Here is a 26,156-nt window from a genome sequence, read left to right on the forward strand (position 1 = left end):
CCTTGACAAAAACCCATTGACCCATTACCCAATCCATGTGACACCAAGCTGATGTTAGCGTGACATCAACCAATTGCTTTAATTCATTTTGCGACAGGAGCGTGAGATACACGCGCAAGTGGGCGCATGTCCATGACAGGATTCCAAAGCTGGGGCCCGCGCTGGAAAGCACACTAACAGCATCGGTGATAGGCAACGTGGCACAACCTTGGTCGTTGGATTTCTAACGGTCAAAAAATTTGAATTTGAATTCTGACGGCTAGCGACGTGGCACAATCTGGACAATTTGATTTTTAAATTAACAGTCCAGGTTTTTCGGCCTTAAAAAAAAAAATTATTGAAAAAGTCAAAAATCTTACCGTTGGCCATGTGTCAAAATTTGGGATGACGGTCCAGGTTAATTAAGTTAATAAAAATTATAGAAAAAAAAATAAAGAATTATTAAAAAAAAAAAATTCTATAAATACCTAACCATTATCTTCCACCTTACACCACATTTCAATATTTTCAATACTTTTAGCCAAAGTTTTCATATACTTTTGTTTGCAAAAAAAAAAAAAAATGGCTAATGAAGCAGTTTCGAATTTACGTTGGGTGAATGCTGGATTCAAGCTACTTATGACCCAATTACGAGTAATGAGGTGCACTTGCAAGAAGTTTGGAAGACGGTTCGTACCTTGTTTTGTGAGAAGATTGGTGCCAGAAGAACGGATTAGTCTCTTTCTGCTCGTTGGAAAACACTCAACCAATCGCTTACTTGTTTGAGAAACATCCACACTAAAGCTATTTCTAATTGTTGAAGTGGCGAAAGTTTAGTGGATCAGTTGATAATATTTATTTATTTGTATTATGCCCAAATTCACATTAATTAGTTTGATTATAATATTATCTTCTCCCGCATTTTATAAACACTTCAAGCACAAGCTTGGTACAATGCAAAAAACAAAAACAAATCATTCAACCTCTAGGAATGTTAGAATGTTGTCAAAAATTGTCCCAAATACATAATTGTGTCAGTTGGTCCAAAAGTTGTCATACACGGCATCCCTATACACACTCCGCCAGAAGTAGACTCGCACCAACAGGAAGGCGACATGGTTCCCGTCATTCACTAAGGCCTCAAGGTAAAAGGCTGCAAAGAAAAAAAGGAATTCTTCCAAGAGTGAGTATACAAAATATATGAAAGAATTTGCTCGTCAATGTGAACTGAACATGGCACAGGGCGTGGCTAGAGATGAGGCTAAAGCTGCGAATATGCAAGCAATCTTATCGGCTACTAAGAGACGTGATGCGGCTAATGAGACAAAGAGAACTACTTAGACAAGAAAGGGAGATGCTTAGAGAAGATAAGAGGCTCAACAAGATCGCGACACTATGAACAAGCCTCTAGAAGGAATGTCTCCAAATTCTAAATATTTTTGGACATCGAAAAAAGAGGATGTGGTGCGAAGAAGCACTAACACCGGGGATGCAGGTTATGAGCTCATATGTATCAATATTACGTAATCCACTATAAAACCAAACTGTAGCACACAATTCATCACTGGATAACAATTGACACATCCCAAATCACACTAGTTTACATACACTAGAATAAAAAGTCACAGTTCATCTCTGTTAAATATCCTAACAATCAGTTCATTGGATGTTGCAACACCGAAATAACGAAAACGATGTATTATCTCTAAAAAGTTTCTCAAAACCAACCAGCCACCGAGAAATACATTCCCGGGTGCAAGCAGTGTTACAAGTTCATCGTTCCCACTGTAGAAACATGACAAATCTCACTAAAAAAAAACCCCGATTTTAACATCCAAAACCTACAAAGGCCAAGGTCAGGCTAAAGGGAACTATAAGAGTGGTGTGTAAAAAAACTTAGCTCCCCAGAAGACCTCTGGAAATTTGTTTTTAATGTGCAGAGTACATGAAATCTTAGTGTTGCATAAGAGACAGAATTTAACAATCAAGCAACATAGAATCAGATTTTGTAGCTTAATGCTTTGATGTGGTTATTAATTGCGGTAATTGATCCCACATGGTGAGAAAAGACAGCAGTTCGACACACTTAGAAATGCATTTGTGAAAGTTGTTAAAAAAAAAAAAAAAAAAAAAAAAGGGTTTAGTGGTATTCCTCTTTACTTGTAAGAGAGAGGTCTTATGTTTTATTTTCGCCAAAGGCGAATTTGAACTACATTATTGCTAGCTCATTATGAGGCTAAGCACACCTCCTCTCCTTTAATGTAGATAATATCGTTTGTTAAAAAAAAAAAAAATTCATAACGAAATTGCAATGGCAAATATTTAAACGTTTACAAACACAACCTCCAACGAACTTTGAAAGCCCAACAAAATAAGTAAAATTTTTCCTGATTACCAGGTTCTCTCCTTGGTAAGAGTTCTTTCTCTCTTCCCTGAGAGTATTTCTCACTGCCTATGAGCCTTTCAATCTTGGGTTTTTTGGGTGACACTGACCCTAGCTTCAGCTAGGGTTGGATGTCGTGTCTTTTTTTTTTTTTTTTCTTTTCCTTCTTCTCTCCCTACTTCTACAGTTATCTCTTCTCAATTTTCTCTCCAATCTCATTTGTTCCTCTACTTTTGAAGGCATATCTCTTCCTTGCCTATCTTCGATCTGATTGTCAGCCATGTTTCCTTTAGAGATTGTGTGTAGAGTTTCGGCGGATGCTCCAGCTCAGGTGGTACAACCACCACCACTTTCTCCTTGTAATCTGTCAGTTTCTACGGAGTCGTTTGTGGGAATCCGCAAACTTCATTCTGATAATTGGCTTTGCTCACTTGGTTGTCGATTATCCCTTGTTTATGGTTGTGCTCTTGTAGCAACTTGTGGTTGGAGGTGGCATCTGTGGAGGAGTCGTTACTGGACGGAGGAGGGGAATCGAGCGATGGACCTATTTCAGAGGGTGGAGAAGGCTGTGGAAGTTTTGGCGGAAGCTTTGTAGTTTATGGGTTTTTCTGTTGTTGGGCCTTTTTTTTGTTTACCTTTAGTTTTAGGCCCTTTTTTGTTGTATTTAAAGTGTGTTAAAACTGCCAAACCACTTCCATAGCTACAAATAAAAAAAAATAAAAAAAAAATTCTTTGGTGGACCAGTCGTTTATTCCAACCAAATCACACCAAACTTCAGGCGATTGCCTTTGAAATTATTGAAACAATCTAATGATGAAGGCGAATGAATTGAGACTTAAGATTAAACGCAAGCAATTCAACCGAAACCAACTTTGACCTCTCTCGACGAAAAACTCCCTCTCTTTTTTCACAGGCTGAGTTAATGAATTACTAGAGGATTTTTCAGACGACAACGGACGTCAAAAGCTAACGAACCAAAATTGAAAACATGAAAAAGTAATCCAGGTCAACATATTAACAACAATAGATTCAACAATTAGAAACATCAAATCCAAAATTATAGTAATAATTCTCTTCCAGATTGAGATGAATCACTTTGAATTAAAAAAGATAGAAGACGGAGATGGTTGCAGTGGCTTACAAGAACTCTGATTGTGCTCCAGAATCTGCTTACAAGACTTCCGATTGTGCTCCAAAATCTCTGATTAAACTCCAAATCTTCGATTTAATCTCTGATTAGGGCGTGCAGAGCTCCGAATTTCTTTATTCAGTCGAAAGAGTTGAACATGGAAACAGTTGAGGGAGAAAACTAAGTGCGTGCTGGGGAAAAATTGACACGCTCTGGAACCCCAGAGAGTAGGGTTGAGAGATAGTCACTCATTCTTCAGTGATTTTAGATATCTGGATTGAAAAGGTATCATCTTATGAAGAAGGTAATACACTCCACACTTCCAGTGGACAACATTATCAAGATCTGTCGAGACTAATTGTTACATCGTCTTTTTGGCTTTGCTACTAGTGTATTAATTTCAAACTACTTGTTTGCTTCTTTTTCAAATGTCCCACTACAGCTATCCAATGTGTGCTAAATCATCACTTCACTATTTGACCTATAGGGAAAGAACACTAATCCTCAATTATATTAACAACACTAATTTCCAAAGGGCAATAATTTCCCACTAACCTTGGTGAAAAGTGAGGACATATAAGGTAGCTAGCATCCAGGGCTCGAAATTGAAATCAGAATCCATAGGAAGCCTACTCTAGGACATTGTCTCAAATCAATCTAAATCCAAACATATGCAACCAACCTTCAACACTTCTTCAGAGATGAAGGTGACATCGAAAATAATGTGATGTTTATAGGCACATTGAAGACAATAAATTCAACCCAGTGTACATCTAGAAAGCTTGGAGGTAATGATCACAAGCTAGAAATCTCTTAAGTCCGTAAGTTATTAAAAGGACGTTTGGCTTTCATACCAAGTTATCTTAATTCATTCCTGACAACATACAAACTCCACCGTCAATCATTTTCTTAATAATCCAAACCACAAGTTAGTTTAATCTTATGAACAGTAATCCAATCAATATTACAGTTGAAGTGCTAAATCCACCTTAAAAAATCTAAAAGTGCGGAAAAAAAAAGGTGAATGATTGATAGATAACTAAAGAAACAATTGAAATTACCTTCATGCACCAGCCAACCCACATATCATCACATCTTCCAATTGGCCGACCATCACCAATGAGTCCAAAGTACATTGCTGGTCCAATCAGTCCATGGCATAATGCCAAGTTCACGCACATAGGAAATAGAGTCCCCTTAGGTATTGTCAGAACTGCATTAACAAACCTGAAAACATTTTACTAAGAAAAAAAACGGCTTTCCAATAATAATTAGGCCAATTTTTGTGTTATTTAAGATCATTCACTGTACCTAATAATCCTTTCTAAAGGCTTGGCAAGAAGAAATTTAGGAACATCAGTTCAATCAATTCAAGTCACAGAAACACTAATAAACAGCAAATGATCTCTGAATAGAGTGACGGGATAATAAGACAGTATATAGATAGAGAGAGTACTTACATCAGTGGTGCTCCAAAATATATATGGTCATTTACATACAAAGAAACATAATACAGAAGCTGCTCTAAATCATCACATTCAAACCATTATAATAGTTTTAGCATTGGGATAATTGCTAATTAAAATGCAGTTTAAATCATGAAAACCGAATACATGAACTTAATTGAAGGAAATCGGAATTACTAGCAAACTAGTCCAACATAGACCAAGGATTGCATATCAAGGAACCCTTGAACAAGAACATCTTGTGGCAGCTGAGTTAAACCCGAAACTACAGGGAGAGGAGGCAAAACAATTAACAAGGACATTATTCGATTAACGTATTAAAGCAAGCAACTTCATGATCTCCAACTGATAAGCTTCAAAAACATCGAACATATTCAGATATTAGCAAACACAAAGTAAAATCATGTTACCCTTTTCTTCTTGGCGTGCTTTAGTGCGCCTTATGAGCAACCATTGCATTCTTGTATTCTGCGACAGCCATATTCTTCTTTTGCTTCGGCCTCAAGGCTCTATAGGAGGAGATGGGCTACCAAAATAGCATCGTGAATCTGCATTCTTGCTTCCCAGAAGAGCAAACAACTTAACACAATGTAACCAAAATTTGAGAATAAATAAATTCTAAAATTAACAAAATTTTTAGCTCAATCCCAAATTACCCTCATTAATAATTTGCATTACAAAAGAAGAATAACAAACAAAATCTCAAATTTTCATGCCAAATTGTTGTGAAGTTTCAATTTTTGGATACAATTATATCTCAAAATTCGAAAAACAGAGACAAATATCACAAGAAGAACAAACAGATACTACAATTTTGAGAAATGGAAAGGAAAATAACTTACTCAAGAATGCGGCAAAAGGTCGTGAAAGTGTCTTGGAAGACAAGAGATAGGAATTTCTTGTAAGCGCACCTGAGGATTAAGCTGAGCTCTTTGCGGGCAAATGGGTACCTGTGGATTTGGGCAATGATTCTTTGAGGACGAGTTTTTGGTATCTCTCTAATGGCTTTGACATGCTTCTCTGAGATTCTATGGAGAAAAAGGGAGGAGGAGGTGAAGAGGGGAAACAGTTATACGGATTGCATTATATGGGTCTTTAGCACCGGTTCTACTGATAAGCTCGACTTGCTCATGGTTGTTTGATTTCAGTCTGCACCGATGGTCCGGTTGTAGGATAGACACGCCCATAACATCAAAACACAAAAATACATCCAACCCTAAGTGGAGCTTTTACATGATGAACCCAAATAGATGTTTGTGGTGTGATCCGTGTAGAAATATACTTTAGTTTCTACTTCTCTTGTGACATGAGGGCAAAAAAAAAAACTTACTTGTTCTTGATATACTTAAGCCTAGTTTGGTGTTGAGGTAATTTTGAAAAAAGCTGGTATAAAAAAATACTGAGAGCTGTTTTTGTGTTTGGTAAACATTCAGTTTCAGCTTTTTTTCACAGTTTTGGATGAAAAAAAGCCAAAAATAGGAAGCTGCAAAACTTAGCTTTGAAAAATCGACTTTTTTTCACATCTGTTTTACATAAAAGTTTACCAAACACTATAATACTGCTTTTTTTTTTCAAAAGCACTTGTACAAAAAAATTTATCAAACACTCTGCTGCTTTATTTCACAGCTGCTTATTCTCACAGCAGAGCATAAGCAGCTTTTTTTCAAAGCACAGCAATACCAAACTAGCCCTTAGGCTATCTCCAACCAAAATGGGTAAATATAGTCCTGTCCAGAATTATAGTCTTGCGAAAAATTATTTTTAAATGAACAGTATCAGACTATGTGAAGGAAATTTTTTGGATAACTGTGACAACCCGTCCCGGATTTTTCGTACCGTAGGGGTACAATGACGATTTTGCCCCTAGTGGTTTTGTTTCATTGTATGGTTATTTTGGGGTTTTGGTTGGTTGCTTTTGGACCACACACACACATCCACACTCATTCTCATCCTTTCCTTGTCCTGTATCCCTGTCTCTCTCTCCCTTTCCTTCCTTCCTTGTCAAACCCTTCGAAAACGTGGTAGATCGTGGTGGAGACTTATACTTTGTGTTCGTGAGCTTCATATGAGTTCAACCATACCCATTTCAGGCTTGTAGGAAGCTTGGTGAGGTCCTTAGGAAGCTCGGGGTGGTTCATTTGAAGGTTTTGGACGTCGGGATCATGAGTTACAGGTTTGGCCGGATTTGGTGCAGTTTTCCGGCGAGATTCCGTTGGTTTTAGTGCTTGAAAGTGGTGAGACCTATCCCGAGGACGAGCGCAGTCACTCGAGGCAAGGGGGTTACGACCCTTCTACCAATGAGTGGGCTTTTGGTTTTCCGTATATACCTATATACTTGTGATTTTTCCCAGAAAATGAAATTAAACTTTTATATGTTTTAAATGCCATGCTTTGCGTTTGCCTATTTAATTATGCATTAGTAATTGTATATATGTGTATATATATATATATATATATATGTTTGGTGCTGTGGACGCACAAGTAAGTGTCAGGTAAGTTATGGTTTATGTTTGTGTTTAGTAGTGAATTGAGATGCATAGCTCGGTGTTAGTGCTCCCGCCCAGAGTAGGGCACAGTCCTTCACGTGAATTGAGATGCATAGCCCGGTGTTTGGCTTTTAGAACTTTAGTCATCTCTATTGGAAATGGCCTTATAGCATCTCCAACGGGCTAGAAATTAAGTTCAATTGCCATCTGCTCTACATGTTGCTCCACCGATAAGAAAAATGGGAGGCAATTGGGTTGAAGGTAGTTGGTCCTTCAATAATTGCAAGGGCTTGCGCCCCAAGTGAAAGCCCAACAGACAAGGGGCGGGACACTCCCCAACCCCCCCTCCGCGCGAAGCCCAGTAGACCTTTTTTAGAGCAATTCAATGCCTATGATTAATCCAACTCTAAAAAAATAAAAAAATTTAAAAAAAATAAAAAAACTTACAAAGTTCACACTTTAAAAATCTTATAAAGTTCAACACACTTACAAATTTAAACTTAAGATTACTCAAAAATCTACGTGATAATGATATGTGACATAAAGATGAAGACAATATTAAAAAAAATAAACATTGTATTTGTGAATAGTAATTGCCATTACCATTCCTCTTTCCAAACAGGTGGACCTACACAAAGGTAGTTACTGTATAGAGTTAGGGCTAGTTTGGTATTGCTGTGCTTTTTTTAAAAAAAAAAAAATTGTTTCTGTTGTGTTGTGAGAATAGACAATAGTAAAATAAAGTTATCAAGTGTTTGGTAAACTTTTTTTGTAAAGTGATTTTAACAAAAAAAAAAAAAGGGTAAATATCAATTTACTACCATCAAGTTTCGTGGTTTTCAACATTTAATACATCAAGTTTTTTTCGTCCCAGAGTTATACTAAAGTGTTAATTTTGGGACAGTCTCATGATCCGTTAGTCAAACTATTAAGTCTACCGTTAACTGATGATGTGATACCCATGTGAACAATGACTGGGCGCCACGTGTCATTAAAAAAATTAAAAAATTAATTAAATAAAAGTACTTAAAAAAAACGTAAAAAAACCAGAACCCCTTTTTTCCTTCTCCATTTGTCTTCCTCACTGGAAAAAGGGTTGGATTCCTCGCCCTTGATTGGTGCGACAGCAAGCCCTTTGCCTCTCCCACCCACGCCAACTTCCATCTCCATTGTTAAACCCCACCCCCATTTTATTTAAAAATGGTTTTTTAGTTCTTAATTGGTGAGCCCAAGGGGTCCACCCCTTTATTTGTGTCCCCCACCCCGTGACCCTCTTCTTTCTCTCTTTCCTTCTTTCTTCTCTCAACTCTCTCTGCACTGTCTCCTTCTACTCGAGCACCACACACACGCATGCAGATCACCCACCCTTTTGTAGCCTCGATGAACCCATCACCCTCGAGACTCCCTCGTTAGGATCTTCAACACGTCGAAGTCTCTCTTTCTTCTGCCACGACAAGCACTGAGAGGGTGCAATGGCGAACTCCGTCGAACTCCACCATTTGCGAGTAGGTGAGGCTCAGAATCATCTTACCTTATCTTAATTTGGATGTTGGTACAAATTTCTTAGTATGTATGCCTGTTTTGGTGAAGGTTGGATTTGAAATTAGTTCGGGTGTGTTAAACTAAGATTCTGGCAGGTACCCGTGACTTCCAGGCCATTTTTCGACCAATTCTGGCCACGATGACGGGAACCAAGGGTATATTTCGATTCTTTACCTTCGGGGCTTCAATTTGGTATATTGAATGACATGTTTTGGTTGAGTTTTGAGCTCTATCGGAGCTTGGGAATTCTCCGACCGAAATCCGGCCTTCTCCTTCCTTGGAATCCGGCGACCCACCAAACCCAAGGCCTTTGGGCCTTTCCAGTCCAAGTCCTATATCCCTATTCAAATTTGTCTAACCCATTTATTTAAGTTAAGCCTAATAACCTTTTGGAGACCTAACCCATACTTTGGGTCCTATTAAACTTGGCCCAAGCCCTTTAATTTTTAGTTAGGCCTGCGAGCCAAGTGTGTATGTGTGTGTGTGTGTGTGTGTGTGTGCACGCGCGTATGCTGTGCATGTGTGTGTGTTTGTGAAGTGTGTGTGTGTGTGTGTGTATGTGTGTCCATGTGAGTGTGTGCACGTGTGCGTGCGTGTTGTGCCGTGTGTGTGTATGTTTGTGTGGGTTTGGGTTTAAGCCCAAACCACCACTTTCACCCTAACCCTTTTTAACCAAAAACCTTAGGACTCGAAAACTCAAAATCTCTCTTAGGGCAATTTCGATGTTCCAATCCGTTTTTGGCGTCCATTTCCTGGAATTCTATCGTTTAGGCATAGTTTGATAAATTGTACATTTTTATGCTTAGGTGAACTTGCTAGTGGGGATTTCCTTAATCCTTTTCTGCACAACTCTACTGCTACGGAGTATCTGTGAGTGGACCCCTTCTAAAATTACATGATTTCATAGTTTAATTGCATAAATGAATAGCATGCCTTACGAGTTTATGAATTGATTTTATGTTAAGCATGTTTATCGAAATGTTGTTTATCGTCTCGTTATTTTGTAAGGAATTAATTGTTGGCCTGTATTGAGCTATATTTTAATATATCGTATTTTCTATAAAAACCATAAACTGGTAGACTATCTGATGGATGACAATAGGATGCTAGAACATGTTTTAGAAACCCCTCTTTATAGTATAGACGATGGATGACTCTATAAAAACCATAACTTTTTGTGGATACCTAGTGGACACTATGCTGCCTGGGGCGAGGATCTGGTGTTGGCAGATAGGCCAGGAGAAATAATCCCTAGCTACGGGCTGAGGGACACGGAGCAGGCATTGGGCCGGGAATTGGTAATCTCTAGCTATGGGCGCAGAGACCACGGTGTTGGCATAGGGCCGGGAGTTATATTTATTCAGTGATCTTAGCAGCACACCGCGCTTACGAGACGATCTGTGAGACGATTGGTATTTTGATTTCCGCGATATGTCTTTTGAGATGTTTTTGGCATGCTAGGATTTTCAGTAAACCTATCACTTATTATGCTATTAGTTTTCTTTATATAAACTGTGGGGGTTAGTATCTTGATAATTGTTTTATTATTATTATATATATGAACCTAGTCCACTCATCTTTGTTTTGCGCCCCCATTCAAGTCTTAGAATCGAGGCACTTCAGCATCGACATCTTCGAGCCCTCTAGGTGTAGGACCCACTCCTTTATTCATTCAATTTTATATTATTTTTTTAGTGTTCTATTAGCTGTATGCTCTGAGCACGTTCCTAAGTTGTTAATTCATTGTATTTCAATTCATAACCCTTATTTATTTCTCATTCTTAGCTTTTGTATCAATTAATGGCTTTCGTCACCCTCGGGTGTCGGCTAGCATGTGTCTATCCTGGTATTCGAGTACTATTAGGGTTGGGGCGTGTCATCCACCGCTTGCTCCCCTCTCTCATCTCTCTTCTCTTCTTTCCTCTTTCCTCTCTCTATCTCATAAGTTTCTCTCTCTCTCTCTCTCAGGTTTCTCTTTCCTCTCTTTCTCAGAGTCGTGGATAGCGATTGCGGGGTCGAATAAGGAGGTCGTCATAACGTGGTAGGCCTGCTGGTCCCACAACACCAAGCAGTACGACGACGTTGAGGGATTCTGCATTGGCTCCAACGAAATCACGCAGATGAACACTGAAGGAATCTTAATGGACTCTACACCAGTGCTCCCCTTCCCTCTTCGACTCTGCACATCCACCCTCTTCCTCCTCCCTCATCCACACCCAGTGCTTCCCTTCCCTCTTTGACTCCTACACTTCCACTCTCTTATCACAATCACAAAACTATAAAAAAAAAAAATAAAAAAAAAACCACATCCCAAACCATAAAAAATTAGAAACCCATGAAATTCAACATCATCAAATTCAAAAATTGAAAACCGATGGTGAAAAATCTGGTGCAGGTCAAACCAGATCTGGGTTTGGTGTTGGATTGCAATGGGTTCACTCCCCTGCATCTGGGTGTGATCAAGGAATGAGCTGCGGTTGGCGACTCGGATTTTGACTTAGGGAGGTGAGGGTGGGTTGCACTTGTGTGTGAAATATCACAGGCTGAAGGTGTTAAAGGTTTTGGTGGAATTTACAGGAAGAGGGAATTGAAGGTGGGTGTGCGGAGTGGGTGTGTAGAGGAGAGAAAGGGATGGAGGGGATCAGGGGTTGAGGTAGGAGTGGTGTGAGAGAAAGAGTGTTGGGGGGTGGGAGAAGGGGTGGGTGATGGGAGGGTGGGCACGGGTAGAATTTGGGGAAGATGAAGGGGTGGGTGATGGGAGGGTGAGAGGGTGGGCACGGGTGGGATTTGGAGAAGAAAGGGTTTTATTTTATTTTATTTGAATTATTTGAATTAATTATTTAATTAATTTTATTTTATAAATAATTTAATTTTAATTTCCACGTGGATGACATGTAGCCCCGTCATTGTCCACATGAGCGCCACGTCATCAGTTAACGGCAAACTTAACAGTTTGACTAACTGAGACTTAACACTTTAGATATGACTCTGGGACAAAAAAAAAACTTGATGTACTAAATGTTGAAAACCATGAAACTTGAGGGTAGTAGATTGAGATTTACCCAAAAAAAAAAAAAAAATAGTATATGAGTGTTTGGTAAACTTTTATATAAATTATTGTGAATATGTTAAACGACTACAAGGATAGAGAATTGTTATTAGTACTTTAAAAGTCTCATTTGGTACTCCAAACTTTCTATAATTAGAAAGAAAAATACACTTGTGAGGAGTGTAGAATGAGATTTTTGGAGTACTAATAACAGTTCCCAAAGAATATAATATTTAATGTGACATAATAATTGTCAAAGACAATAATGTAGAGACGATGATTGTAATTTTGTAAAATACGTGGCAATATACTTGCCATTTGAAAATTTCATTAAATGGACACTGATTGATGACTTTAAAAAAAAAAAAAAAAAACATTTTTTTAGAAGCATGGTAGACTCTGCTTTTGCTTTTCTACTGTCATTAACTGTAGCTTTTTTTTAGAGCACTTTTTTTTGTTTTACCAAATACATTTAATTTTCCAAATTTTTTAATAAGCTACCATTTTTAAAAGTATCACAATTTCAAACCAACCCTAAATAGCGAAGGCATTCATTGCCCTTTCTCTCGAGTTGTCATTGCTCTCCACCAAGAGGTGGAGATGCTCTTATAAACCATTACATGGTGAATTCATACCCCCATCTTCTCATTTTGCTCATTTCCTAACTATCATGGGGCTATGCTCTGCCTCTTCATAGAACAAATAACATATAAATTTTGGTGTTTTGGCAAATAAAATTCATAACAACGAATGACATAAACATAAATTTGATTTAGATTTACATTCGAGTTTTAATTGAGCTAGAGCAAGGTCCTTCATATGAAATGATTTCCTTCAAGTGGACATATAGGCAGAACTTGCAAAAGTATGTAGAAACAAAGTCCTTAGATTGAATGGTCAAAATCAATCTATCACTTACTGTGAGAAGATTAAGATCATGTTAACGGGACTTTATACATCTAGATGCATATTTGCCTTTCTACATTCCATAATAAAGATCTCATGCATTCAATGACAAATCTCCACCAAATAACCGAAAAAATATTTGTTTTTGTTAGAAAATTATGACATGAAAATAACAATAACATAAAATTCTAAATGATGAGAAGGCCCTTGCATGTAATTTGAGGAAATCTCATCTTTTTCTCTTCCCACAATCACCTTTTCTCCCTTTTCCCCCAAAGCCCCTATTTACTTTTAAACTCACCTGCTTACAACACTGCACCTCGTCACCAACCAATTAAATCACACCACTCTCACCACCCTTTTGCTCCCAAGGTCCCACAACCCAACCAAAGTCTCTCAGCCGTCCATCTGTCACTTCACAAGGTGATCTTATCACAAGCCTCCCAAAACAAGAAAAAATGAAAAAGGAAACTAGAGAAGGCCATAATCGAGAGAACTTACACACAGAGAGAAGTGTGTTTTTTGGTCTCAAAAGCCAAAAGAAGGATTTGCTCTGTCGTTTTAAATCTCTTCCAAATAAATTAAAGGAAATCAATGAAAAAGATTTAAAAACTTTGAGTTTTAAAGATAAAAATAAAATAAAGGGTAAAATAAATAGTCTTAGAATTGATTTTTTAATGTAAAAATGTGATTTTCGTTAAAATAAACAGTAGCGTGATCTATTCGTTAAAACTCTCGTAAATTGATCTGAAAATCCCAATTTTCTCCTTCTAGAGAGAGAGAGAGAGAGGAGAGAGAAGAGCGAGGCCTTTTGTTGTTTTTGTATTGAAATGGTTGAATTGGAAAATACCCAGAAACCATCGTGATTGTTTATTTCGTTTTTCGGATATGGGTTTTCCACTACTGTATCTGATCTTGTAAACCCAGAAAGCGATCTTCGATAAGCTGATTGGATTGGTGGAAAATTTGGTGTTTGGGTAATCTGGGCCGTTGTTAATTCGATTCTGCTTGTGTCCGAGAAATGAACGGGGGTGATGAGGTCGTCGCAGCAGCTCCGGGGGTTCCTCCACCGCCTCTGGAATGGAAATTCTCTCAGGTCTTCGGCGAGCGTACGGCCGGTGAAGAAGTTCAGGAAGGTATTTGTTCAAAACTTTCACGACCCTTTGGGATCCAATCGATATTTTTGTTCAAGTGTTGCATTTATGGTTAGTTTTTTATCTTTCGATCTGTTATGGATCATGGTGGTTGAGTAATTAGTGTTTCGGCATCTAGGTCGTGGAGTGATTAGTGTTTGATTGTGGGGGTTTTGTTCTGATTTGGGGACAGTAGCGGACTTGAAGTCTGAAATTGGTGGAGAGATGTGCATATGAGTATAGGTTGCATTTTTTATGTTTTGGATTTATGAACAAACAGTGTGGAACTGAGCTTGCTTGAGTGAGAGGTGGTTTCTGTTTGCGATTTTAGTTAATGTTTCACTTGTTTGGTCGTATAAATGGTTCTTTTAAGTTGTTAACACGCCTATTTTTGCGATATAGTTTTGTATCATTATTGTTTCCTTTCCTTGTTTTGATTTTGGACTGTTCTGTGCCTGCTGGAAGTAGTAGGACTTCAATCAAAATGCCACTGTTTAGCTGTCTTTCCTCTATCGGTTAAATAGTTGTATATATCTGTCATGAATCTATATGTTACTAAGGAGAAAAATGTAACTACATTATAGTAATTTGTGTGTTTACTGATTAGCGCTTTAGATTTTCGCGTAGTTACTTATACATTGGTTACTTATTTCATAAGAAAGTCAGTTACTTAGGTTGGGTTGCCACTAATTGGCCGGGATAGGTATTGGAAGAATTTGATTAGTGATCCAGTTGGAAATGAACAATTTGGGAGTATTTTCAGAACCAACAGTAATTCTCATTTGATCATTAGAAGAATTTTGCATAGGCATTGGTTTATTGGCATGTTATAATAGTATTGCCATGTCCCCACTCTAGTTGTTGCAGTCAATACATTTTCCCCGCACAATTTATGTTGCTAAAGATGAGCCAATCAAATTCTGGATCGTTGTATGTTAGAACCGTGGAAAAACTTAATATGTTTACTAACTATGAACTAGAGTTCGAAGAAGGGTTCTGCTATGACATATGAGACTCTTAGTGCTTGTAAATGAGGATTGTTTTTCAACAGATGAATAGATGCATCATGAATATTGTAGCTGCAGTGGGATGAAAATAAAAAATGGAAAACAGACCCTAAGGGTTTATTTTTAATTGAGCTGAAGGATCAATGACAAAAGAGTTAGATGGGAAGACTAATACGGACGGTTAACAAGTAATGAATTTGTACGCAGGCAATACAAAACAGATGGTAAGGGTAAGTTTAGATTCATATAGCAGAGCCTAGCTAGTTGAGGTTCATGGCTGGCACACAGCATTGACATGGTAGGAATGAATTCTTGTGTCTATTTAGAAGGATAATTAGCCTGTAAAAGTTTATAGGTGGGAGGAATTATGATAAGTGAAAGTCTAGTGTTTGACGTGTTCCCAGTTACATATTTTTTAGTGTAGCATTATAGACAAATCTGGTAAGTTTATCTTATTACTTTCTTCTTTCTAATAATATGAGGACAACATTAAGATTTCTCACTTATCATCTGATTTTTATTGTTTTGCAGTTGACATTATTTCTGCTATTGAATTTGATAAAACTGGCGACCATCTTGCTACTGGTGACCGTGGGGGTCGGGTTGTTCTCTTTGAGAGAACAGATTTGAAAGATGTGTGTTTTTCTTCACTTGCAAGCCTTTTCTGTTATTTCAAGGTTTATATGCCATATTTTTTTGTTTTCTGCAATTTTAACTTGTATTTGAATGCTGTAATGTGTAGCATGGTGGCTCCAGAAGGGATTTTGAGAGGATGGATTATTCAGTTAGTAGGCATCCCGAGTTCCGTTACAAAACAGAGTTTCAGAGCCATGAACCTGAGGTATTCTTTTCTTTGCGGTTACTAATGCATTACCACACCATCATATCTAATTGGGTGGTGCTATCCACACACCCATTTTTACCTTCAACACAACCCTTGTTAATTTCTATCCTTTGATCCGATGGCCGGAAATTGAGCTGTGTGTAGAAGGTCAAAAGGGGTGGGTGGATTGCACATCCCTATTTATTTACCGTTGGTCTATGTATTGAAATTGGTCACTGTGCATATTCTTTTGTCAGTTTGACTATCTGAAGAGTTTGGAAATAGAGGAGAAAATCAACAAAATCAGATGGTGCCAAACAGCTAATGGTGCCCTGTTTCTCCTATCTACTAATGATAAAACAATTAAGTTTTGGAAGGTATGAAAGCAACACTCCTGTAGCAGTTTAAATTTTTTTAGAATTGTGGGCGACAGCATGAGAGAAATGGTGCCCAATTTTTTTGAACTGCCTAGCCTGTGTGTCTGCTTACATGTTTATGGTATAATATGTCATAATCAGTAAGAGAATATGCAGCTCTTTGACTTGGGGTCTGTTTTGAGGACCTTGAATATTTGGATTACCAGCTTATAGCTCTATGTATTGTAGATGCAATTGTCTGAACTTTGAATAGATGCGGTGCTAGATAGCTGTATGCACTATAGGTGTAGGTTTCTAACTCTTTGACTTCCTGAGGAAGATTGAAACATTCGATTACTGAACAGCCTGTGCTTGTAAGAGGAGGTCGTATTCACCTTGGCTGTAGAGATAGTCACTATGTGATGTAATGCAGTATACATAAATTTATTGATGTACTTCATATAACTGTTTGGTACGTGTATATTCTTTTTTCCGGAGATTAAAAATAAATGATGACAAATAAGACATTTTAGCGAAAAATCTTTTCTACATTATTTGATTGAGTGTTGAACAGGTCCAAGAAAAGAAGGTCAAGAAAATTTCTGAAATGAATGTGGATCCTTCAAAAGCTGTAGGAAATGGCAGTCTTGCTAGTTCAAGTAATTTGAGTAGCCCTAAAACGTATCTTGCAAATGGAGGAGGCCCAGACAAATCATTCAGTTGTATGAGTAATGACAATTCATTTCCACCAGGAGGCATTCCCTCGTTACGATTGCCGCAGGTGGTAGTACTCAACCCAATTTTCATTTTCTCGTTGTGTCTTATGTTAGCAATTTAGCACATTGTGTTATGCTGTTTCATCATTTGGTGTTACTGTCTGATATATAACCATACATTTGTGTGTATGCATTTATGTGCGTGCGTATGGGTAAGTGTTGATTTATCAAATGAGGTTATTTTAGAAGACTCAAATTATTCACATTAGGCTTATTATCCTTATACTCAGCTAGTTGGGATCCTTAAAACCTTCTCCTTGTGGTACTTCAATGCCTGCGGTGTCTTTTTTACCCCTTTCTCCCCTTCTTTGGATTCTTTAACATGTGGTAGTTTTCTGAATTTCATTGTGAACTAACTTTCAAAACTTGATTTTGTAGGTAACTAGCCATGAGACTAGCCTAGCTGCTAGATGTCGAAGAGTGTATGCCCATGCTCATGATTATCATATCAATTCAATTTCAAACAACAGGTGGCTCTATTTTTTACTGAAATTGTGTTTTCAGTTTTCGTCTGGGACATCATTAGTAGTACATATAGCTTTATATTTGACTTTGGGGTTTGTCTAACATCCTTATGACTCTATTAAACAGTATAATCCTTATGCTTCTTTTAATCTTGCTAAAATGTATAACCAATTCCTATTTTTCAATTAACCAGGCACAACATCATTCAATTTCGGCAGCTGCATTTCTTGTTTGTAATGGTTAATAGTTGTTCATTGAACTGTAAAACTGGATAAGAACCATAATCATTGGCTTTTCGCATATCTTAATTATGATACTTTGTTTGCCTACTTTTGGCATCCTGCTACGAATATTTGCCAATTCTCTTTTACATTTTTCCTAGTGATGGTGAAACTTTTATATCGGCTGATGATCTGCGAATAAATCTTTGGAACTTGGAAATTAGCAATCAAAGTTTCAATATTGTTGATGTGAAGCCTGCAAACATGGAAGATTTAACCGGTAAGCTTCATTAATATATTCATATTCCCAGTTCTGTTTTACATTTTAAGTTATTAAAAGTTTCAGTGGAACTTGTTTAAAAAGTACTTTAATGGTGCTTGGAGTTGGGTTGAAGTCCATAGTTTTCAAAATGTGTGCGGGGACACATCCGCGCATCTTCGTGCATCTAGCTGAGGGCTCTTTGAGATTCAAATTTTCAAGTAGCCAGGAATAATTGCAATTTGGACTCTGTTTAAAAAGATCAAAATATAAAAGTTTTAATTTCTTCTGGTACTACATCTTCCGGTGCTACTGTTGCGGCCCTGAAGATTGGCTAGATGTTCAAAAATACTAGCATGCCTGTTGAATTCCCATTTTGTATTATTGCAGAGGTGATAACATCAGCAGAGTTCCACCCTACCCATTGCAATACGTTAGCCTACAGCAGTTCCAAAGGCTCCATTCGACTCATTGATTTGCGGCAGTCCGCTTTGTGTGATTCTCATGCTAAATTGTAAGCATTTGTCTTTCTGTTTAATTGTTGTCATCTTGTAGTCCACCTACCACAACAACTAAAGGGGGGACAAGAGAGTAAGGGTGTTTAGTGCAAACTGGAGAGATGAATGACATGTTTTGATTACCTTTTTCTTGCCGTTTATTAAACGGGGGGAAAAGAGATGGAAATACTATTCTCTTCAATAATTAGTTGGTTGTCAACATGTTGGTTAAAATAGCATCAGTTATGATACATAATGTTTTGTTGTTTCTCTTTGTAGACTACATGATTTGTTATTAAATTATCTTGTGTGCAGATTTGAGGAACCGGAGGCGCCTGGTGCTAGATCATTTTTTACAGAGATTATTGCTTCAATCTCGGATATTAAGTTCGGAAAGGAAGGAAGATATATACTTAGCCGAGATTACATGACTCTTAAGGTTTGTTTATTTTTCTTATTGGTTTTCACTTGCTTTATCTTATCATAAAACTGTGTAATGCTATTATGTTCGGACATTATACATCCTGAATACGACATATAGTGTGGCAAAATGATGTTATTATATATATACATAAGTGTCTGGAAAGCTACATATATGGTCTAAGCCTTCAAACCATTTCCTTCACAAGTGTACGGAAATCTGAATGAATTATTTCCCTGTAGATGCTATTGGGTGTTGAAATAATGGTAGCGGAGGCACATGCATACGTGCCCTGCAGATACACACAGAATGATTAGCTCTTTTTCTGAGTTCTACTTAGTTTTGAGTCTATTGTATGTTTCTGGGTGTACTTGTGCTAGTGCAATAACACTCATGAACCCAGACCATTTCAAAGGACCATTGAGGATTATTAATGTGATGAACTAGTAACTACAACCTCACCCAAGACTGCACCCTTCCTAACATTTCCATTACCCATAAAACTGAAATCTTGGCCATGATGGTGTGGCAAATTTTTTTATTTGTTTTCCCACTTTCTCTCCCCAAAAAAAATGATTTTAAAGGGAAATTAGACGTCCAAAGCATGTCCTAAATTGGGGTTCCTTAATTATTTGAGGAGAGATAATGCCTTTAAATAGTTTTAATAACTACTTCAGCATGATATCTGCTCGCATAGTGTGATTTTTCTGTCAAATTGTAGCTGTTTAAATTATAAAGTCTTGCTCTCCCATAATGTGATGTGTGTGGGATCTTTATCTCCCTGCTATCTTATCTGAACTGGTTCACATGGTTGTCAGTTATGGGACATCAACATGGATTCAGGTCCAGTCCAAACCTTCCAGGTTCATGAATATTTAAGACCTAAGGTGAGATTCTTGTCATCAAACGAACGGTGAACATGTAATTTGTGCCTACTATAATGGGCTTAAGCCTGATTATCTTGTTTAAATGTATCCAGCTGTGTGATTTATATGAGAATGACTCTATCTTCGACAAATTTGAGTGTTGTCTGAGTGGTGATGGGTCGCGAGTGGCAACAGGCTCGTACAGGTGTGTTTTGGTGCCTTGTATCTGTTTCCTATCATTTTGATAAAAGTCATTTGGGGTTGTGTTAATATGTATTAATGTGATCTCAGCAATCTATTCCGTGTATTTGGTTCTGCCACTGGTAGTACTGAGGCAACAACCTTAGAAGCCAGCAAAAATCCAATGAGGTAAGTTTAACTCAAAAAACATCAGGAAGCTTGACTGGGAGTTTAGTTTATGGATAATTTTGACGATTATATAATGTATTCTCTGCTGTTTTAGGCGACAAGTTCAGACTCCTTCTAGGCCTTCTAGGTCCCTAAGCAGTAGCATAACACGAGTTGTCAGACGTGGTAAGTGCTTTCTCTTTGCCATTTACCATTGACTTGATAACACTGAACGTTCTTTGGTTTGTTGGCCTTTCTCTTTTGGGTATATTTACTTAAAAGAATATTATTTGTCTACCCCGGCAAAATCGATCACAGGAGCAGAAAGCCCCGGGGTTGATGCAAACGGAAATTGTTATGATTTCACAACAAAGTTGCTGCACTTGGCATGGCATCCTACCGAGAACTCAATAGCCTGTGCTGCTGCTAACAGCTTGTACATGTACTACGCATAACGACAGTCCAACAAGAAACGTGTTTTCTTGGTTAGCCTTTGAGGTTGCTGCTGGAGAAGGTTTCCATTGCTTTCCCACCAACCAGTCAATGGGAGGCCACATTAGTTCTGACATTTCAAGACACCCCCTTGAACCTGTTGCATACGGTTTCATTCTCAAGGGCCAGAAGTGGCTGTCACAGAATTCACAAGGAAGAAGCAACTTCATTTTGTCCTTCCAGTGGGTAGCGTCGCCATTTTCTACCCCCTCCCAACCCCGTTTCCATTTTTCTTTCGTTATCTTTTTCGCCCGCACCTTCATCTTCTTTAAAAGAGAAGATGTTTGGGGTGTTGTCTTGCAATTTGTGTTGGGTTGAAGTGGAGAAGAAAATGTGATTGTAGCTCTCCTACAACAAATACTAAAAAGGATGTTCAATATTTGCCATTAGGTTTTAAGTTAAAATCTAGTTTTTTCTTTTCTTTTCCTTACTGAAAAAATCCTGGTGGGATTAGAGCTGTTGAAACTTGCAGTTCATTTTTTTATTGATTCTTTGTCATGCTTGAAATTTCATTAAGGATGGTTATTATTTATTGTAGCTTCGACATTCTGTACACTAAAGCAAAGCAAATATTTGCTTTAGGCTTCTCTTTGAAAATACATCGGTTTTCTGTCGGACTCCGGCTCTGATGTTGAAATTCACGAGCCTCGTTTCCCTTTTTCCGTTGACGTTATTCAGCTCTGAACTTGTGCTCCGTTAGATTTAGCTGCAAGTTATTCTTTCGGACGCATCCCTTCAATTCGATCAGAGACAAGGCCTCAAATTCTTCAGTTTTCAGTTTCGGAAATGATGAAATCGGCGGAAGGAGGCGTGGAGAGATGGTGCGAGAGAAGAGAAGCCCGACTGACATTGTAACCCACCTCGCGAGAGGCTATGAATGCCATCGTGTTTCGGACTCACATCCTGGACCCAGAGCCAGTCCATCTTGCATGAATTAGGTTACATTTACAAAGAACAGTAGAAAAAGCTCTCTTCATTCTGCAACGTGTTCATTAGCCCAAACTCCCGAGGGTAAAGAAAATAATATCGAATTACATTTACAGTATAAATTTCGAAATAGTAGCCAAGTGATCAGCTTCTTCATCGGGCGTTTAGGGTTCTGTTTCCACGTTGAGTGTTGAATGAGTTGGGAATAATGCGGGTTGTGTTGTTTTGTTCTTGTGTAAAAGTCTGGGCTCAGCTCAGTTGTTGTGCTTTAGCAGTATACATACATACATACATACATATATGTATGCAATTCTGGCTGCCTTTAATGTATTCAATTTCAAAATCAAAAATACTTAATATGGTCTGCCAGCGTGCGAAAATTTGTTTTGATGCAATGTTTTGAACATCTTTTTGTAAAACATGTTTTGCAGATTTGCAATCAACACGAACTAAAAATTTTTGATTTAATAAATCATCTTGGAATTTGCTAATGTATAATACAATTAATAAAATCTCTTTTTTAATAGTACTATAGTTACTTTGAGCCGGATTCCAAATTCCTGAATGGAAACGAACAATTTGTTCAGGAGATTCGGAAGAAGTTTTCTGTTTGAGGATACCTCCATAACCGATGTCTGAAGCGTCGGTTTCGACTATTTTGAGAGAGTCGGGAGTTGGAATGCCAAGGTAAGGTAAAGTCTTGACATGATTTTTTATCTGTTTGACAATGGAAGTATGATTTTGGGACCATGATAGAGGATTCTCCTTGAGACGATCAAACAAAGGTTTACATTGTTGACGAAGATGAGGATAAAATTCCGAAACATAATTGAGAGATCTGAGGAATCGCTGAAGTTGGGTTTTATCAATAATTTGGTCTGGAAACTTATCAGCAAACTGGATGACTCGATCAATTGGTTGAATGGTAGACCTGTAAATATGGTATCCTAAAAATCTAACTTTGGTTTGAAATAACTTAATCTTAGATGCCGAGCCGACTAACCCATTAGACCTAACGATCCTAACAAATGCATGCAAATGCTTCCAATGCTCATCTATTGATTTTGAGAAAATTAATACATCATCAATATAAACAATCGAAAAATGGCTGTATTGATTAAAAATCTCATTCATGATATTTTGAAATTCACTTGGTGTGTTTTTCAAGCCAAAGGGCATTACATTCCACTTCATATTGGAAAATTTCTCATTGAACAAGATTGGGGTCTTCCTCTTTATCATACCAAACCCCTTCACACCCTATTTGGTATCAGAGCCAAGTGGTTGGTAATTGTATTAGCATTTATCTAATCTGTTCATTGTTACCCACATACTTGTATCTTATTTGCATTTCTTAATCGTCGGTCCTCAGTTCTTCTTTCTTCCAGCCAAACAGTAAGACGTGGTCCAAACATTAAGTCCCAGGAGAGGCATGAGTGGAGCGCATGAGCGGGGGAAGAGTCTAGACATACGAGGAAGGTGAATCTTTTAAGTCTTGCATATAGTATACTTGCTTTGTGCATTTCATGAGTAGATTATTTAGATCTAATTCAATGGCCAGCACTAGCTCTAGATCTAACTTAGGAACTATACCTGACATTGTCAATGAAGAACAAAAACTGGATTTTCAAACAGATGAAAGTATGGATTTTTCTGACTGGAACATTCCAAAAGTTTCAACCCAAAATATTTACAAGAAAAAATGTTCTTTGACTTCTTTTAAATCAGAACATCACGTCAAAACAGTTGAGAAGACTTATGCTCTTAGCAAAGAACATGAGACTTATCAATTATTTTCTCCAGAACAAATCAAAGCGCATCGTAAAAATGGTCATAACTATCTTCATATTGGTTTAGTTCAAATCGCAGTTAAACCATTAACACGAAAATGTCTTAACACTTCTATCTTTTATGTCTACGCGACGTTAGATTTACTGATTTCAACGATAGTATACTCGAAATGATCAAATCTAGTCTTTACAACGGACCTATCCATTTTGATTGTTTTCCCGATTTCACAATAAGTCTTTCAGATCCACATGTTTTAAAAGCTCTTACTCTTAATATCAAATCCTCCGGGTACCAAGTCTTGGAAGGAACACAACCTTTGGCACTTATTTTTAGAATTTACTACAAAGTCACTGACACAAACATGAATTTTCAAGCCTTGAACAAAAGTCCTCGCGACCACATTCTTTTGATCCAAACAACTCAAGAAAGCGCAAACATAAGAGTACCAAGAACCATTAGGTGGTCAAACATCAGTCTCCCTTCAGATTGGTGTTTAATTAATGAAAGTAAGCCGGTTTCCGTTCAAAACAGTCTTGTTAATCTTGACAACATTGAATAATATTTTGACGGCACTGTAAAAATCAATTTTGATAGACTAGCAAGAAAATCTTGTGAATCAGTACATTCACATAAATCTTTTACTCCAAGCAGACAGTCATTTTCTGGATCCACGTCAACCGATAGACTGGGTCGAGATCAAGATTTAATTAAATCTTTAGTGAACAAAAAATTAAAAGAGCAGGAAACTGCACAACAAGATTTAATCAATGATTTGCTCAAATTAAAGTCTGTCGACACTTCTTCACAAGTTGCACATCTTGTTTATCATCATCCAAACCAAGAAGAACCCACTTCTCCAACTGCTTCTGATTTTGAAACAACATCGGTGAATCACCAATTACTTGTTTTAAACAAACCACATAAAATCCGATGGAGGAAGCTTAAAGCTGACATCGCTTCTGAGGAAAACATCCCCAGAAGAAATATTTTTCGAAAAAAGTATTGTGATGAAGAAAAGCTAGCCATTTATGCTGAATGGAAAGCTTTTGTAGAACAATACCAATTTGAAATATCATTCTTTGATTTTATTGACAAACATTATGAAACCAAAAATAAAGTTACGGTTGTTACCAAAGAAAATTGGGTTAAGGAGGACAAAACTTTGATTTCTTCCAGTCATCCTCCCAAAGAAACTATTTTGATTTCCACTGGTAATACCAACATTCCCGCAACCCTTTTCAAAATTCCAAAAGAGGATTCTGGTTTTAAACCTGTCATCGATCAGAATAATTTTACAAACCAAAGTCTTCACACTATTGAAAAACAGTTAGATAAAATTGAAACAAAAATTGACAAATTGTAACCAAAATCTTCTCAAAAAGAAAAACCTTTAGTAAATTTTACTGATACCTCTTCAAGTTCCACTGCTTTAAAATCTATGACTACTTTACAAAAAATTGAGCATATGCTCACTGAGCTCAAAAAAGAGAAAGTTGTTAATGTTTTACAAAACAATGATGTTTCCGTCGAAGAAGACAACACATCTGATTCAGATTCTTCTCAGGACACGGAAAGTAGTTCTGCTATTCAAAATATTGAAAATGCTTTTCAAAACATTGATCTTCAGCCAACTTTTGATTTAAAACGCATTCATACTCATCCTGTCAACCCTACTTCTCTTACAAAAAACTGGTATCCCAAGCCAACTCCCCCTGATCTTCAGTTTGAAGAAAGAAATATCCAAAATCAATTTTCAGTCTCTGCTGACAAACTCTATGAATGGAATATAAATGGATTGTCAGAACAAGAACTTTTGAACAAACTTCAACATATGTCCATGGTTGCTAATAGCTACATTTCAAATCACAATTTAACACAAACACAAATCGTTGATCTGCTCGTCATTGGTTTCACTGGAATGCTTCATTCTTGGTGGGAGAAGCACTTAACTTCTCAGTCCAGAGATGAATTACGTTTTGTGGTCAAAAAAAATGAGGAAGAACTTCCCATCTTTGATGAAACGATAGGACAAGGAATACCCGACAGAGTAAATACTTTACTTTATATGATTATAGAACACTTTATAGGAACACCCAGCAACGTCACTACTCGTATTCACGACCAACTGAGTAATTTAAGGTGTCCAACCTTAAGTGATTTCAGATGGTATAAAGATGTTTTTATATCCAGAGTTATTCTTCGGGAAGATAGTAATCAACCCTTTTGGAAAGAAAAATTTATCAATAGTTTACCAAATCTTTTTGCTCATAAAATCCGAAATGTTTTAGTAGACGAAGAAGGTGTCATACCTTATCATACCCTTACTTATGGTAACATAGTTAATGTCATACAAAAGGAAGGATTAAAAATGTGTATTGACATGAAGATTTCAAAACAAGTTAATAAAGATAAATCTATTGCTAAATATGAACTTGGAACATTTTGTGAATAATATAGTTTACCTCTGATTGCTCCTTCGAGAAAAAAGAAAAAAATCCAACAAACCAGCAGGTTTTCTAAACATCAATCCAGATTTTATAAAAACGAAAGATCTTCCAACAAACCTTTCCAAACAAATAAATTTTATGAAAAACCATCTTCAAACAAAAAACCTTTTCAAAAATCTAAAAAGGATTTTCAGAATAAAAAGAGAAAATGCTACAAATGTGGCAAATTTGGTCATTTTGCAAATGAATGTAAAGTTAAGAAGGTTATTAACCAGCTAAAAATCTCTGACGAAGAGAAAGTTCAACTTATTCAGGCTTTAGAAATTAGAAATACCGACTCTAGTCAATCTGATAAAAATCCCGATTTTTCCGTCTCTGACTCTAGCA

General features: G+C 37.3%; 1 protein-coding gene and 1 long non-coding RNA gene across 7 annotated transcripts; one reads left to right on the plus strand and one right to left on the minus strand.

Annotated features, from left to right (window-relative positions):
* Positions 1 to 931: 931 nt before the first annotated feature.
* Positions 932 to 6,199, minus strand: LOC103960476. Of its 5 annotated transcripts, none has more exons than XR_007255586.1 (3): positions 5,800 to 6,199; positions 3,504 to 5,512; positions 932 to 1,132 (listed from the first exon to the last, which is right to left on the minus strand). It is a non-coding gene; the product is annotated as an uncharacterized LOC103960476 (long non-coding RNA). The 5 variants fall into 5 exon arrangements; XR_007255585.1 differs by lacking the exon at positions 932 to 1,132 and having other exon boundaries at positions 3,343 to 3,763; positions 4,553 to 5,512; XR_007255587.1 differs by lacking the exon at positions 932 to 1,132 and having other exon boundaries at positions 3,343 to 4,120; positions 4,553 to 5,512.
* Positions 6,200 to 13,700: 7,501 nt separating this feature from the next.
* LOC103960475 (serine/threonine protein phosphatase 2A 55 kDa regulatory subunit B beta isoform) lies at positions 13,701 to 20,573 on the plus strand. 2 transcript variants are annotated; one of them, XM_009372958.3, is made up of 14 exons: positions 13,701 to 14,076; positions 15,612 to 15,715; positions 15,823 to 15,921; positions 16,161 to 16,280; positions 16,834 to 17,043; positions 17,414 to 17,505; positions 17,883 to 18,001; positions 18,371 to 18,494; positions 18,793 to 18,916; positions 19,717 to 19,785; positions 19,878 to 19,969; positions 20,056 to 20,133; positions 20,228 to 20,298; positions 20,431 to 20,573. In XM_009372958.3, exons 1-14 carry the CDS (start codon positions 13,962 to 13,964, stop codon positions 20,565 to 20,567), a joined length of 1,554 nt encoding a protein of 517 aa, XP_009371233.2. In that variant the 5' UTR covers positions 13,701 to 13,961; the 3' UTR covers positions 20,568 to 20,573. The 2 variants fall into 2 exon arrangements, with proteins under 2 accessions (XP_009371233.2, XP_009371234.2); XM_009372959.3 differs by having other exon boundaries at positions 16,834 to 17,040.
* Positions 20,574 to 26,156: the final 5,583 nt, after the last annotated feature.

This window comes from the organism of the source record quoted next, unplaced genomic scaffold, assembly GCF_019419815.1.
Source record: "Pyrus x bretschneideri cultivar Hongxiangsu unplaced genomic scaffold, Pyrus_bretschneideri_v1 Contig95, whole genome shotgun sequence".
Classification (NCBI taxonomy): Eukaryota; Viridiplantae; Streptophyta; class Magnoliopsida; order Rosales; family Rosaceae; genus Pyrus; species Pyrus x bretschneideri.